Source organism: Lactuca sativa, chromosome 9, assembly GCF_002870075.4.
Source record: "Lactuca sativa cultivar Salinas chromosome 9, Lsat_Salinas_v11, whole genome shotgun sequence".
Lineage (NCBI taxonomy): Eukaryota > Viridiplantae > Streptophyta > Magnoliopsida > Asterales > Asteraceae > Lactuca > Lactuca sativa.
This window is the reverse complement of record NC_056631.2, coordinates 98397749-98413452: the sequence shown is the minus strand read 5'-3', so window position 1 is coordinate 98413452 and position 15704 is coordinate 98397749. Positions and strand designations below refer to the sequence as shown.

At 36.7% G+C, this 15704-nt stretch overlaps 1 protein-coding gene and 1 long non-coding RNA gene across 2 annotated transcripts; one reads left to right on the top strand and one right to left on the bottom strand.

Moving 5' to 3' along the window:
• Positions 1–1846: 1846 nt before the first annotated feature.
• LOC111895280 (receptor-like protein 46) lies at positions 1847–5104 on the top strand. Its single transcript, XM_023891371.1, has one exon. The coding sequence runs from the start codon at positions 1847–1849 to the stop codon at positions 5102–5104; it is 3258 nt and encodes a 1085-aa protein (XP_023747139.1).
• Positions 5105–7073: 1969 nt separating this feature from the next.
• On the bottom strand, positions 7074–8265 carry LOC122196115 (uncharacterized). The gene is made up of 2 exons (XR_006187355.2): positions 7833–8265; positions 7074–7629 (listed from the first exon to the last, which is right to left on the bottom strand). It is a non-coding gene; the product is annotated as an uncharacterized LOC122196115 (long non-coding RNA).
• Between the last annotated feature and the right edge of the window lie 7439 nt (positions 8266–15704).

Sequence of the window (15704 nt, the reverse complement as noted above, 5' to 3'; positions counted from 1 at the left end):
ACATTTAAATGCCAGTAGTTTTAGAAGTTTTCATAAATCGCCCGTTTAATAGTAAGCATAGATCTTAGTATTTAGATATATATATATATATATATATATATATATATATATATATATATATATATATATATATATATATATATATATATATATATATATATATATATATATATATATATATTGCTAATAATACCAAACAAAATCAACAAAGAGCGATTTTTTAGCAAAATTCCATATATTTCAGCAACATACCAAGTAAAATAAAGAAAATCAAGCAACATTTTCACATTTTTGCAAGGTTGCAACAACATTTTAACACATAACACCAAAAAAACAAATCCAACACAATAACACCATATTTCAACAAAAAAACACCATACAAATCATACTTCTACACAATAATATCATTAAAAAAGTCAGATTTCAGCATGTAAAATCGATTTTTAGAGATGGGTAAACCGTTTTTAGAATAATAAGAACTCGATTTTCAGATAGCATTTTTCAAAATCAGAAGTTTTACAAGAAGGGTGATGTCGCTGGTAGAGGATGGCGCCGAAGAAGCGGTGGTGCTGGCGGAGTGGAGGTGTTGGCAGAGAGGGAGTCGGCTACTAGAGAGAAAGGTTATGTTTGGCCTCTTGGTTGGTTTCGACACGTATTGGGAAAAAGTGGAAAAAAACATATTTTCTTTTCATGCAGCGGGTATCAAATACCTTTTAAGGGGGTGTTTGGATTAGCTTATTGCTTATTGCTTATTTGTGGTGGGAATAAGCAATAAACATTAAACATGAGGAGAAATGCTTATTAAAATTAGCTTATTTAGTTTAATAAGCTGGATTTTATCTAAACACTCAAATTAGCTTATTGTGAGAATAAGCAATAAGCAACCTCTTTTTTTCCTATCCAAACACCCCCTAAGTAATGACATAAACCCTTTTTTATTGTTTCAATAATTTGTTTTATAAAAAATTATATACAAATTATTATATTAAAAAATACTATTGGATATAATACAATAATAAAGATATATTACCTTTAACAACAATAACCAAAATATAAGCATTTAAATGGACTAATTTGTTTTTTTTTAACTAAAAAAGCTAATGAGACTTGGGGTGAAAATCGGAAAAATGAAACCTCAACCAAATTGCGACGTAGCAAAGATTTTTCGAATTGAAGCATAACCTGTTCATTTACTTGAAATTGATCTTAAGCATTTAAATTTTAAACCCAAAATAGTTAAATTTTGGCTTTTGTGTAATAAACATTTGTGGAGCATACCATTCATTTACTTTTGTTGAATAAACTTAAATAACTAATGTAGTGCTACTATTCTTTGTTGGAGCATTTTCACGGCAGCCCACCAAACTGCTGGTTGTTGAGATATTAATTGTTTTTGGGTGGGTGGGTGCTGGATTTTAGATGGGTAAAATGAGTTCCGTTTCTTTAATTTGGTGTAGTTGGTCTATTGTAGCATACTGACTTAAAATAATTAATTTAATTTTGTTAAAAATATGATCAATAAATGAAACCCAGACCAGATTGCACTATACATTTTATTATTCAAGCAGGAAACTGTTCATTTCCTTGAAATTGATTTCAAGCATTTAAAGCCAAATTTAACTTATATGTTGCTTCTGCCATGGGAGTTGGGGAATGGAGACTGGCTACGACCACAATAATGTAAGTTATCCATTTACAAGTCTTCCATGCATGGCAATAAGTTGCTCTTCGATTCTCTACTTATAAATAAACTAGTAACTTTATCATACCAAACCATTACTCCATTATAACAATCCATCCTTTCCACTTCAACTTCCTTCTAAACTAAAACTAGTCAAGCTTGAAAATGGAGAATTCAAGGGTTTTGGGGCTCCCTCACGTTTTCGTATGTGTTTTGTTTGTTGCCACAACATATACTTGTTTGGGTCTTGGAAATATCAGTGTCAGTGTCAGTGTCAGTGTCAGTGTCGTTTGCTCTAAGCAAGAGAGACTTGCTCTTCTCAAGATCAAACAAAGTGTGAAAGATCCTTCTGGAATGTTGTCATCATGGGTTGGCAATAACTGTTGCTTGTGGGAAAGAATCATATGCCACAGAGTCACTGGAAATGTGGAAGGTGTTTATCTCAGAGGAGACATGGCATATCTTTTTGATCCTGAAAATGATGATGGAAACTACTTAGTTGGGAATGAGGTGAGCTCTTCTTTGGAAGAGTTAATGCATCTGAAACACTTGGACTTGAGTGGGAATGATTTTCAAGGAAGTATGATCCCTGAGTTTATTGGAACCTTGAAGCACCTGAGCTACCTCAATCTCTCCTATGCTGATTTTAAAGGTATTATTCCTCATCACATTGGGAATCTTTCTAATATAAAGGTTCTTGATCTCAGTTCAAACTTAGAGCTAATAGTAGATGATATGTCATGGACACTTGGCCTTTCATCACTCGAGCATCTCGACTTAAGTTCACTGGATCTTAGTGGAACACAGAACTCGGACATTGTGCTTTACAATATTCCTTCATTAGAATGGTTAAATTTGCATAGTTGTGGAGTTTCCATTCCTTTTCTTAATTCGAGTAGAATACTTCCCAACATCAAACACCTGGATCTTGGCTTCAATTCTTTCGAAACTTTTCTCCCTACAATTCTTCAAAACATGACATCCCTTCAATTCCTGGATCTTTCTTCATTTGATCTTAGTTTCATAGGAAGCCTTGTAACCTTGCTAAACATGATCCCTTCTTTATCAGAATTGCATTTGTCAAGTTGTGGGATTGATAAGACGTTTCTATCCACCCCTCATCTTAATCTCAGTACATTTTATGACATCCAACATCTGGATCTTAGCGATAATTCAGTTGAAGGGACATTTCCATCACTTTTAACAAACATGAGTTCCTTAAGAGTCCTTGAGCTTTCAGGAAACATGTTGAATTCATCGGTTCCTAATATGCCTAATCTTCTAGAGCTTGATCTTTCTTCTAATGAGTTTAAGCAGATTGAACATATTGGAATCTGGAGGCTTTGTCACCTGAAACAATTGAGTGCGTCACAAAATCCATTTGATATAGAAATTATTGACTCATTAAAAAATGTTTCTGAATGCTCCCATTATGCTTTAGAGAGGTTGTTTTTACAGTTGAGTTTAAATGGTTCAATTCCAGAACTACTTGGAAGGTTTACCGATTTAAGTGGCTTACATCTATCTGGAAACAAATTAACAGGTTCAATTCCTGAATCTATAAGAAGCTTACGATTTTTACAAGTATTAGATCTATCTGAAAACATGTTAACTGGTCACATTCCAAAATTCCTTGGGACACTTTCTTCTCTTGATCTTTCTTCTAATTTGTTAAATGGGAGAATTCCAGAATCGATTGGAGAATTAACCGATTTAACATATTTGAATTTGGGATCCAATCAGTTAATGGGCCCCATCCCATCATCTCTAGGAAGACTTGTTTCTTTACAAACAATTTCATTGTCTTCAAATATGTTAAATGGGAATATTCCCGTTTCATTTGGGCAACTTTTGAAACTCCGTTCTCTAGTTATCTCTAACAATTTTCTAGAAGGAGTAGTTTCTGAAGCCCATTTTTCTGACCTTTCGATGTTGAAGAAGTTGGATGCTTCTTCTAATCGTAAGTTGACATTCAATGTTTCACATGAGTGGGTACCTCCATTCAAATTAGTAAGTCTTCGACTCAGTTCTTGCAAAATCGAAAACGGATTTCCACAATGGCTTCGAAATCAAAGGGAACTTAAAACGTTAGTGTTGTCCAATGCTTCAATCTCAGGACCTCTTCCTACATGGTTGCAGAAGACGCCCATCATTCCTTACTTAGACCTCTCCCACAACAAACTCAGTGGTTCTTTGATAAACCTTCCTAATGGGGGGAATTTCCATGCTTCTGCATATTGGGCGTTATTTCTAGGAAATAATCTTTTCAATGGGTCGATTCCAAGGTCTTTATGCAAGACAGATTTGGACTTTCTTGATCTTTCCAAAAATAAGTTAACAGGGAAAATCCCCAACTGTTTTGATAATATGCAACGGTTGATGACCATGATATTTAGCTCAAATCGGTTGTCTGGTGTTATTCCAAATACAATAGCTCGTAATTCATTATCATTACTTCGATTAAGTTTGAATGACAATAGCTTTGTTGGCGAACTTCCTGAAGAATTGGGGAATTTAGGAGATTTGTGTATCTTAGATTTGGGTGATAATGAATTCTCTGGAAACATACCTGAATGGATTGGGGAAAATCTTACATCCTTGATAGTTTTGAGGTTACACAACAATAATTTCACCGGAAGAATTCCTCAATCGTTGTGTAAAGCTTCAAATCTTCAAATTTTGGATGTTGCATACAACAATTTAACCGGAACCATCCCTCAATGTCTCGGAGAGTTGAAAGCCATGGTTAATAGTAGCGGAGTACATTCAATGATTATCCCTTTTGATTCTGATGAGAATGTGTTTCAAGTCATGAAAGGTGTTGATCTTGAATATACAACAACATGGGATATGGTTTTTAACATGGACCTTTCAAGCAATAAACTTGTTGGAGAAATACCAGTCAAGCTAACCCAACTTGCAATGTTGATGGGTCTTAATTTGTCCAATAATCATCTCATTGGGGATATTCCACACAACATTGGAAACATGAAAAAGTTATTTTCTCTCGATTTATCTGGAAACGAATTGATTGGGGTGATTCCTCCAAGCATGGCAGCTTTGAATTTTTTGAGTCATTTGAATTTGTCGTACAACAACTTGTCTGGACAAATTCCAAAAGGGAATCAATTGCAGACCCTTAATGACCCAACTATTTATGCTGGAAACAACTATCTATGTGGAGCACCATTGTCAAGAAATTGCTCAAATCATAAAGTCCCCACAATATTGCACAACAACAATACGAAGGTATGGTTTTATGCGGATGTAATGAGTGGTTTTACAACAGGGTTTTGGGGTGTTATTGGAGTGTTGTTTTTCAAGAAGCAGTGGAGACATAATCTTTTCATATTTGCTAAGAAAACAGTAGAGAAGATACAAGTTGTAACAATTGCCAAGATGAAGAGAGAAAGAGAAGCCTGATAGATCCTTGGGAATGCAAGTAGTTTTCCAATGTATATTATAGATGACTTTATTAATGTTGTTTATTACTACTATTGTGCTTAGTTATACTACTATTTGGAGTTATATTTGATGGCATTTGTAATATGGGTGTTGTTCAAAGTTGTGAGTTTGAATTTTTGTTGGAGTGAGGTTTTGACTTATACTACTAAGGTTAGTTGTATACTATTTATATTAAAATCGATTAATTGTTTGTTTATTATATGTGTGCTTTTGTTTGTGGTTAATTGTATAAATATGCACTTGGGAATTGCTTCGAAAAGGAAGAATGAATGGGTTCCGTAAATCGGTTCAATCCTATTCATCGCCTCCCACCACCATCACTGTAATATTTAACATGAATTTCCTTCACATAAACTGGGAATTTCAAGGTACTCTTGACTTTGATGACTTTATAAAGCAAAGTTAATAATATCTTGTAAGCCATACCAAAGAAAATCTTCCAAAATATTGAATTAGGTATAAATTTTGTTTTACTGAAATTTATTACAATTTTCAATTTCCGTTTTCTTAAAGGACGTAATTACGATATTTATTTGATCATATTTTTGAATAAGGTGATTTAGTTTAGGATGATTTATACATGTTTGTTTGTTGGGTTTTGTTTTTGTAGCAATACTAGTCTCATCTTGCTTCTAATGGAAATCTTGATGGAAGTGGCTAGAATGTGGCATCCAACATGTATCAATAATTTAATATGGTATTAAAGAAGCCTCATATTATGAGCTTACGATGAATTCTAATACATCAGTTGTGTAATGTTATGATCTAAGTAAATGAGCATGTATGTTACTGTTGGCCACTCTTTCTTGCAAAAAAATCTATAGATGAGGTGTTTTTTTTTTTTTTTTTTTTTTTTCATTTTACTATGTTGGAATCATGGTGGAACGGGTACAATGTGTCTTAGATCTTATTATAAAAGGTACGACGGTATCTAAATTGAGTTTAACTTTAGGCATGCGATAAAATAAAGAGAAAAAAATAAAAAGAGCCACTTTTTCTAATCACTTTCCACCTAATAGCCAAAAATTTAGAAAAATGGTGTTCTTAGCCGACAAATTAACAATTGAAGTCGGGTCACTTGTGATTTAAACATGCGATTTCGTTGTTTTACTTGGGATTTTGTTTTTTATTTGTGTCAGGCGCTGCTGATGATAAATCACAACTTGGTCGAGAGGTCAATGGAATCATCACAAACCAATTTTTTAATGTTATGGATGTTCAAAATATCAATGTACTTTTTCCATTTGTTTATTATAGCATCATACTTGTATTCTTCCTACTATGACATTGTACTATAGAAAAATCTATGAAATTTTAACAATTTCATCCAAACACATCAATTTTATCTGTTATATTTTGGCCAAAAAATTCCAAGTATAATCTCCTAATAAGGAAAATATCAAAAGTAGAATGTTATAATTGGGTTTTTCAAAGTACAATGTCTTAATAAGAAAAAAAATTGAAATTACAATGCCATAGTTGAAAATTTTGTAAGTAGGATGCTATACCACACAAAATAAATTAAAGTAACTTGCTATTTTTTGCAAATGTTTTTTATTTCCTATTTTTTATGTACTAATTTTTAGCCATTTCAATTTTGGAACATAATCAACCTTTACAACATAATCAGCTTGGTTCTCGGTCAACATAATCAGCTTGGTCGAGAAATTGACATCTGGTAAGAAATAGCATCTACTTCCATTTATTCCTATCATAGCATCATACATTCATTTTTTTTCTTATTAGAATAACGTTGTTTTTCAAAAGATCTACTCATTTATAGCATTATCCTAAAATTATGAGAGGACCATGGGAATCTTTTATATCAAACTTTTCATTGAGTTGTACATAGTTTTTCCTGTAATTTTGTGAAATCTGTTATAGCATAATACCGAAAAAAACATCCCCCTCGGGGTGAAGCCTAGTCTTATCTCGTAGTTACTTCGAAATTGAATTCCACTAGAATTCACAAAATCCATGAATAGAAGCCTACACTTGAAGAAAATAATATTAATATCAAGATTATGTTTATCTTATCTTTATTTTCTTCCTAGTTTCCCGGTAGGATTCTATCTAATTTCCTGCTTATCCTTTAGTTCATAATGATGTATATATACTCTCCTTTGTCGATTGTATGAGATAACCCCGGAATCAATTCGTTCCAGTTGAACTTTACTTTTGTTTTCTATATGGTATCAACGGATCCTCTGATCCATTGAAATCACAAACCAAAGGCCACCATGGTTGTACCAACAGATGACGCCGAAGGAAGTGCCAAAAACCCCTCTTTTGATCCAGATTCGCCATACTATATTCACCTTACTGATTATCCTCATCAGATGCACGTGAATGATAGTTTGAATGACAACTATCCTGACTGGTCTCGGGAGATGAGTGAATTCCTCATTCCCAAGAATAGGGTCGACTTCATTGATGGAACTATCCCAAAACCAGCAGAAGATGCGCAAGAATACAAGGCATGGCTGCAAAGTGACGGCATCATCAAAGGATGGATTACTATTGTCACGGAAACAGAGATAAAAAACATGTCAAATATGTAATGACGGCTAAACAGATTTGTGAAGACCTCTAAGAGAGATCTGGAAAACAAAGAGCTCTGAGGGCTTACAAGTTGAAACGAACCCTAACAACTATAAGACAAGAGAATTACTCGGTTTTCACTTACTTCACGATGATGAAGGGTGTATAGCATGAAATTGAATCTGTCTCTTCTTCACCAACATGAACGTGCCCCAACTATTCTTGCAACCTAGGAAAAAGACTTATCGAGTCCAAAGAGAAAGACTGTGTATACAAATTTCTGATGGGTCTTGATGACAATTTCGGGACCATAAAGACCCAAATACTCAGCACCAAACCTACGCCAAGCTTGGGTATTGTCTACCATCTAATGGATGAAGACGAACAACAGAAAAACATCAACACTGCAAAAAACGATGGTAGAGGCAACAACTTATTAGATTCGAGCACCATCAAAAATAGAAGCCATCTTGTAACGTCCCAATTTTCATTTTTAAACACATATTTTCATAAGACATTTTCAAGCAAAAATCCTTTATTTGTAAACCATAGTTCAAATAAGATTATAAAAAAATGTCATGGAATCTCAAATCATTAAACTGTTGATGGGTGTGTATAATTACGCATTCGCCCTCGAACCATCAAAGTACCTGAAAAACATTTAATCGATAACTATAAGTCAAAGTTTACTGAATTCCCTAAATTACGCCACACAACAATACACATACAATGCATCCACACATGAGCCTACATTCTGACTGGACCACCTCACAAAACCTATAGTACACCTGGACCGCTCTCCCGAGCCTATAGTCTAACTTGACCACCCCTTGCCTACAATATAGCTGGACCGCTCCATTGGGCCTATAGTCTGACTGAACTGCCTCGCAAGGCCTACAATACACCTAGATCGTCCGGGTATCTTGGCCTACAACACAAAGCAGGATCGCCTCAACCTAAACACAATATTCGACATATGCAAACAAACAAACAATACAGGTAAACATAACAGATCTACCAGACTAACATATCACTATTGCATAATGACATCCTACACGCAAAGATACATACTACAATACAAAGTATAGTGAGAAAACTCACATCGTTACAAACAGAAATCACAACAGCGCACAGAAAGAGAAGGTTGGCTCAACAACCACCTAATTATATAACTCTAGGTCAAAAACAGCCTAAGACTTAATACCCTAAAGCTTGACCCAATGTCAAACCTAATCAAAAGTGAAAAAAGTCAAATTATGGTCAAAAAATGAACAACACTTTCTATGAGAACCCAACGCTCACTATCGGATAGAAAAGTCGATTGAATGCACTTAACAAGCTTATATTAGAAAACCCAAAAAAGCACCCATATGCCCAGAAGAAGCGTATCGCACTGAGGGTGAATCCAGAGGGTGACTTAATCCGTTAGGTGAATCCTCTAAATTACAGATATAAACTCCCATAAGGCCCAGATGGATAAAGTTTCCAACTTTATCCATTAAGCCTTTCCAAAACAAACAATATTTAAACTGTAAGCCCAAAAAGTCCAAGAATTCACTTTTAACAAATTAATCTATTAAGTCCAAGCCTCCAACTTTTATATATGAAATTGTTGGAATAGTGTCTAAGGCTGCAACTATATTAGGCAAGTATTTGACCCGGTTGTGCATGGTCCTTTTGGGTTGCCTTCACCATAGCAACTTGACAGGATGATTTATAATGAGAGAAGAAATATTATTAATATATTATGAGAATAATATAAGGAAAAATAATATTATTATTTGATTAATATAAGTCATAAATTAATTAGGAATTAATTTGGTGACTTAAAGAGATTAATTAAATAGAAGGGCATAAACTGTCAATTGTATGATAGTTGTACTTTGGGCTATAATCCCTTATGGATAAGGGGGGACGGTTTTAAGGGCTTTGGATAGACCTTGAAATCGTCCAAGGCTTATCATTAGGGTATTGGATTGCTTAGGGCCTAAGTTATCCAATTAGGGTTTAAGGGTGAAACCCTAGGAGCCTTACAAGTATAAATAGACCTAAGGGGTTGATGAAATCGGCACTCTTGCCTTTGGAAGAACCCTGGCCGATTTCTACCTCCCTCCCCTCTCTCTCTAATCATCCTCTTGCTAAGTTGGTGTTTGTAAGCCATTAGAGGAATGACAATTGTGACTCTAAGCTCCAAGGACAAGAAGATTCAAGCAAGCAACTTAAGGTAATCTTCTAGATCTGTTTTTCTTATGTTATTACCTAGATCTATTGTTCAAAAGTATTGGATTCAATGCATGTTCAATTAGAGAAACCTAGATCCAAGCATTATGGTTTGTATGTGCACATAGGAATGTTCATATGGCTAAAACACACCAGTGGTATCAGAGCCTAGATTGGTTTCTATTGAATTGATGCATTGGTTGCTTGTTTGTTGCTTGAAAAATTCGAATTTTGTCATTCTGCCTGATGAACTCGGCGAGTCCCATAGTGGACTCGGCGAGTAGGCTCAACTCGGCGAGTCCGTTGTGGTACTCGGCGAGTTCGAGCGTCAGAAAGAGCTAATTTCGGGATTTCTTGTTGTTTATCTTTTGCTTACCTTAATCTTAATAGATCAATATAAATCCGATTTTAAGATATATTTGAGTATATTCTTGACCTAATTGAAGATATTTATCAATTAATTAAATATTAATTTCCTTATGTGATAATTGATTAATTATTTTAATTAAATTGGTAAATTGTTTTGCAAGAAATAATTAAATAAATCAAATATGGATAATTATGTGATTAAATGTTAATTTAGATTATTTGTTATTTGATCCCCTATGTTTTGAAAAGTTAAAAACTTGCCCTCAAGTTTTGAAATTTATGTTTTGTGATTAAAAGTTTAATTTAGACAATTTGAATTTCAAACCCTAGAATTTCACAAGTTTAAAATTCAACCCTATAATAATATAATATTACAAGATTAACATATATATATATATATATATATATATATATATATATATATATATATATAATTAAAATGCTAGTCTTACCGTTAGTAGGCCTCATTCACGAAGCCGGTCTATAAGGTGGGTATAAGGTTGCTGCCTATAAAATGGTGCTTAATGGGTGTACACTCACACCCACCGCTTGCTTGATCGGTGGAGGGTCGTTAGCCGAACGGGTAGGATAGGGCAACCTCATCTCCTCATTAAAAGTATAATATGAAATACAAAGTAACTACATGTTTTTCAAAAATTCCCAATCCTTGTTACTTTAGGAAAAGTGAATTGATGCAATCCCATGAAATTACACTTTGCACCCTTGCTGAGAAGTTAGTGGAGCGTGTGTGGTTTACCGGCACACTAATTGGTTCTAAGCAAAGGTGGCAAATGGTGATTCATTGTTTATCATAGTTCGATGGAGCGTGTGTGGTTTACCGGCACATCGAATAGGTGATTGTTACAATGAAGGCACCATGTGAATTTGCATGGTAATTCACACCCACTTTGTGATCCTCGGTATCCCAGTCACAAACGAGAGGTGCATATCGAGATTTAAACATGCCACTGAAAAGTTTCAATGAATCTCATCCAAACCTAAGAATTCTCAATACATTTAGAACTTAAAGTTATGTTTTCATGGTGGAGAATTAGTGAATTGTCATTCACTTACCTTCAAATTGTTTGCATGTTAGATTACGGCATCCCTTTTCTAATATGTAAATATTGTTGTTGGATCCTAGCCCTAATTTTCTTATTGGGTGATTATTAGGGATTCAAATTCTAATCTATCTTTGTCCTTTCTATTTGTAGATGTCGAACGCGAACAACGTTGTTGCTAGCTCGTTCACATTGATGAGCCTTTGCCAAAAGGTGACTTTCGATGGGACGAACTTTAGCGAATGGATAAGATACATTCGCACAATTGCTCGCTATGAGGACAAGGAGTATGTCCTCGATGAGAAGCTCGAGAAGATCAACCCAGAAATTGCTACTCCGGCTGAAATGACTGCTTTTGAGACTCATGAACGTGATGCAACGAAGGTACATTGCATCATGATAGCCACAATGAACGCCGAATTCCAAAAGTCCTATGAGGACATGTATCCGTACGAAATGCACCAAGACTTGTTGGAGAGATACCACCAAAACGCGAGGCAGGAACGTTACGAGATCTTCTCTAACATGATCTCCGCCAAAATGGGTCATGGAGAATCTTTAACCGTGCACCTGCAAAAGATGCAAAGGTATGTCGATCGTCTTCGCAAGTTGAATGTTGACTTTGGGGAAGACTTGGCGATCGACATGGTGCTTCACTCCTTGCCTCCGTGTTACAATCAATTTAGGATGACCTACCACATGAACAAGGAAGAGGTCACCCTAAGTAAGCTCCAAGGTCTCCTTAGGGTTGTTGAGAGCAACCTCAAGGACAAGTCTGTTGCACCCACTCCCAATCCACCTGCTGCTCCTGTTTTGGCCATTGGGCAAGGAAGAGGCAAGAAGAGCAAGGCTCCGTCAAAGAGCCACCGCAAGGGAAAGTCCCGAGATGGTTCCTCTTCTAGTGGGACCAAAGTTGATCCCGCTAAGCCTAACCCTAACCCAAAGGAGGCAGAGTGCCACCATTGCCACAAAATAGGGCATTGGAAGAGAAGCTGACCAGACTACATGCAAGCCATCAGGGAAGGAAAGATCAAGCCGTCTTTTGCAGGTATATACACAATTAAATCTAATGATTCATCTCATGCTATTTCTTGGGTCCTCGATACCAGGTGTGGTTACCACATTTGTTCTGAATTGCAGGGACTAAGAAGAAATAGGGATGTGGAGCATGGAAGAATAAATCTAATCATGGGGAACAGAAGATCGTCGCCTGTGACCAAGATTGGAGTGTATTCTCTAGTGCTTAGGAATGGTTTATGTTTAGATTTAAACAATTGTTGCTATTCGCCAGAAATGGCAAGAAACATAATTTCATTTCATGGTTTGTTTAGACAAGGATTTAGATTTTCTTTTAATAATGAGAATGGTTCTATTTGTGCTTATCTAAATGGTGTCTTATATTTTGAAGCAATACCATGTAATGGAATTTATGAAACTGTTATGATTGTAGATAACCTAGGAAATGATGTTTTATGCATGGATTCTTCCAATAGTATGGATAAAGCATCCTTGTGGCATTGTCGTCTTGGACATGTCAACAAGAAGCGCATAGACCAACTCCAAAAGGATGGAGTGTTTGAGTCATTCGACCTTAGGGAAGATGACACATGCGAGTCTTGTTTGCTTGGAAAGATGCCCAAGTCACCCTTCACTAGTACATGTGAAAGGGGTGAGGGTCTATTGGACCTCATACATACCGATGTATGTGGACCGTTTAGATCAACCACAAAGGATGGGAACCGCTTCTATGTGACTTTTACCGATGACTATAGTAGATATGGGTATATCTACTTAATCAAACAAAAGTCAGAAACGTTTTAAAAGTTCAAAGAGTTCAAGAATGAAGTGGAGAATCAATTGGGCAGGAAAATCAAGATGCTTCGATCCGATCGAGGAGGAGAGTACCTAAGTCTTGAATTCCACGACTATCTCAAGGAGTGTGGAATAGTTTCACAATTGACGCCACCTAGGACACCGAAGTTGAATGGTGTGGCAGAAAGGCGTAATCGAACCTTGTTAGACATGGTCCGCTCTATGATGAGTCGTGCTTCACTACCTATCTCATTCTGGGGGTATGCCTTAGAGACTGCCGCCCATATCCTTAACCGAGTCCCTACTAAGAAGGTTGCCAAAATACCTCACGAAATGTGGACAGGGAAGGCTCCCTCGTTAGCACATATCAAGGTTTGGGGTTGCGAGGCTTTCGTAAGACGAGATACTCACACCAAGCTCGAACCTCGTAGTGAGCAATGTATTTTCATCAGCTACCCGCAGAAATCCTTTGGATATTTCTTCTATAGACCGAAGGACAATGTTGTCTTTGTTGCGAGGAGAGGAGTTTTCCGAGAGCGAGAGATCATAAGCCAAGGAGACAGTGGGAGGCAAATCGAGCTTGAAGAGATTCAAGAGTCGATAGATGAAGGAACCTCTACCGCTGTCACTCAACCCGAGGAGGAAACTCCGGTTGAACCAATTGACGAGTCCTTACCTCTTAGACGTTCCGAAAGAGTTAGAGTTCAACCCCAGTTTTATGGTTTTCATATTACTACCGAAGGGGATACGTATATTAGTGATGGTACACTAATAAATCTAGATGAACCTAATAGCTATAAGGAAGCCATAGCAGGCCCGGAGTCTGCGAAATGGAAAGAGGCAATGGACAGCGAGATCCAGTCCATGTATGACAACCAAGTTTGGAATTTGGTTGATAATGTGCCCGGACGTAAGACCGTTGGGTGCAAATGGATCTTCAAGAAGAAGACCGACGTGGATGGAAACATACACACATATAAGGCGCGATTAGTTGCGAAGGGCTTTACTCAAACTCCCGGAGTTGACTATGATGAGACCTTCTAACCAGTTGCGAAGATAAAATCTATTAGAGTGATGCTAGCAATTGCCGCATTTCATGATTATGAGATTTGGCAAATGGATGTCAAAACCGCTTTCCTTAATGGGAAGTTGGCTAAGGATGTTTACATGGCTCAGCCAGAGGGTTTTGTTGATCCGAAGCATCCAAATAGAGCGTGTAAGCTTGAGAAGTCCATTTATGGACTTAAGCAAACATCTCGCAGATGGAATCTTTGCTTCGATGAGAAAGTCAAAGAGTTTGGATTTGTACGAAGCGAAGATGAATCATGTGTATATGTCAAAGCTAGTGGGAGTATAGTAAGCTTCCTCGTTTTGTATGTCGACGACATACTACTCATAGGAAATGATGTCCCGACTCTGCAGGAGGTTAAGTCCTGGCTCGGGAAGTGTTTCGCTGTCAAGGACCTCGGAGAGGCTTCCTATATTCTGGGAATAAGGATAGTGAGAGAACGAAGTAAGAGACTAATAGGACTTGGTCAGAACACTTACTTAGATAAAGTACTAAAACGTTTTAGTATGGAAAACTCGAAGAAGGGAGAATTACCGATACAAAGTAATGCCAAGTTGAGTAAGACTCAAAGTCCGAGTACCGAAGCCGAAATAGCAGAAATGAGCTGAGTACCATACGCTTCCGTAGTTGGCTCAATCATGTATTCTATGACTTGTACTCGCCCTGATGTAGCCTTTGCTTTGAGCATGGTTAGTAGATATCAAGGGAACCCTGGCAGAGCCCATTGGATTGCGGTCAAGAATATTCTTAAGTACCTTCGGAGGACGAAGGAATGGTTTTTAGTCCTCAGAGGGAGTGATGACTTGAAGGTGCGAGGGTATAGTGACGCCAGCTTTCAGACCGACAGGGACAACTACCGTTCGCAGTCGGGCTGGGTCTTTACCCTGAATGGAGGAGCAGTAACTTGGAAAAGTTCCAAGCAGGAAACCGTAGCTGATTCAACGTGCGAATCAGAGTACATTGCAGCGATCGAAGCGTCGAAAGAGGCAATATGGTTGAAGAACTTCATCGGTGATCTTGGAGTTGTACCTGCCATAAAGGAGCCCATGGAGATTTTCTGTGATAACGAAGGAGTGGTTGCCTTGACCAAGGAACCGAGGGATCATGGTAGATCAAGACATATCGACTGAAAATATCACTTCATAAGACATCGTGTAGAAGAAGGACAACTCGTAGTGAAGAGGATATCATCAGAAGATAACCCATCAGATCCGCTTACGAAGGGACTGAGTAGGGTTAAGCACTTGCAGCATGCTAGGAGTATTGGGCTGAAGGATGATATTAGTATAGATTAGATAGTATTAGAAATGTGTAATAGATAAATGTAATTAACATTTGATGAGTAAATAAAAAGAGTATTATTTATGAGTAATGTTACTGTCTTATGTTAATTGTTTAACTATTGTTTCACTTTGCATGTTTTGACTTCCAGAATAATTGAGTTTATTAAGAATAATCAAATTATTCAAATTGTCCACAATCGTTC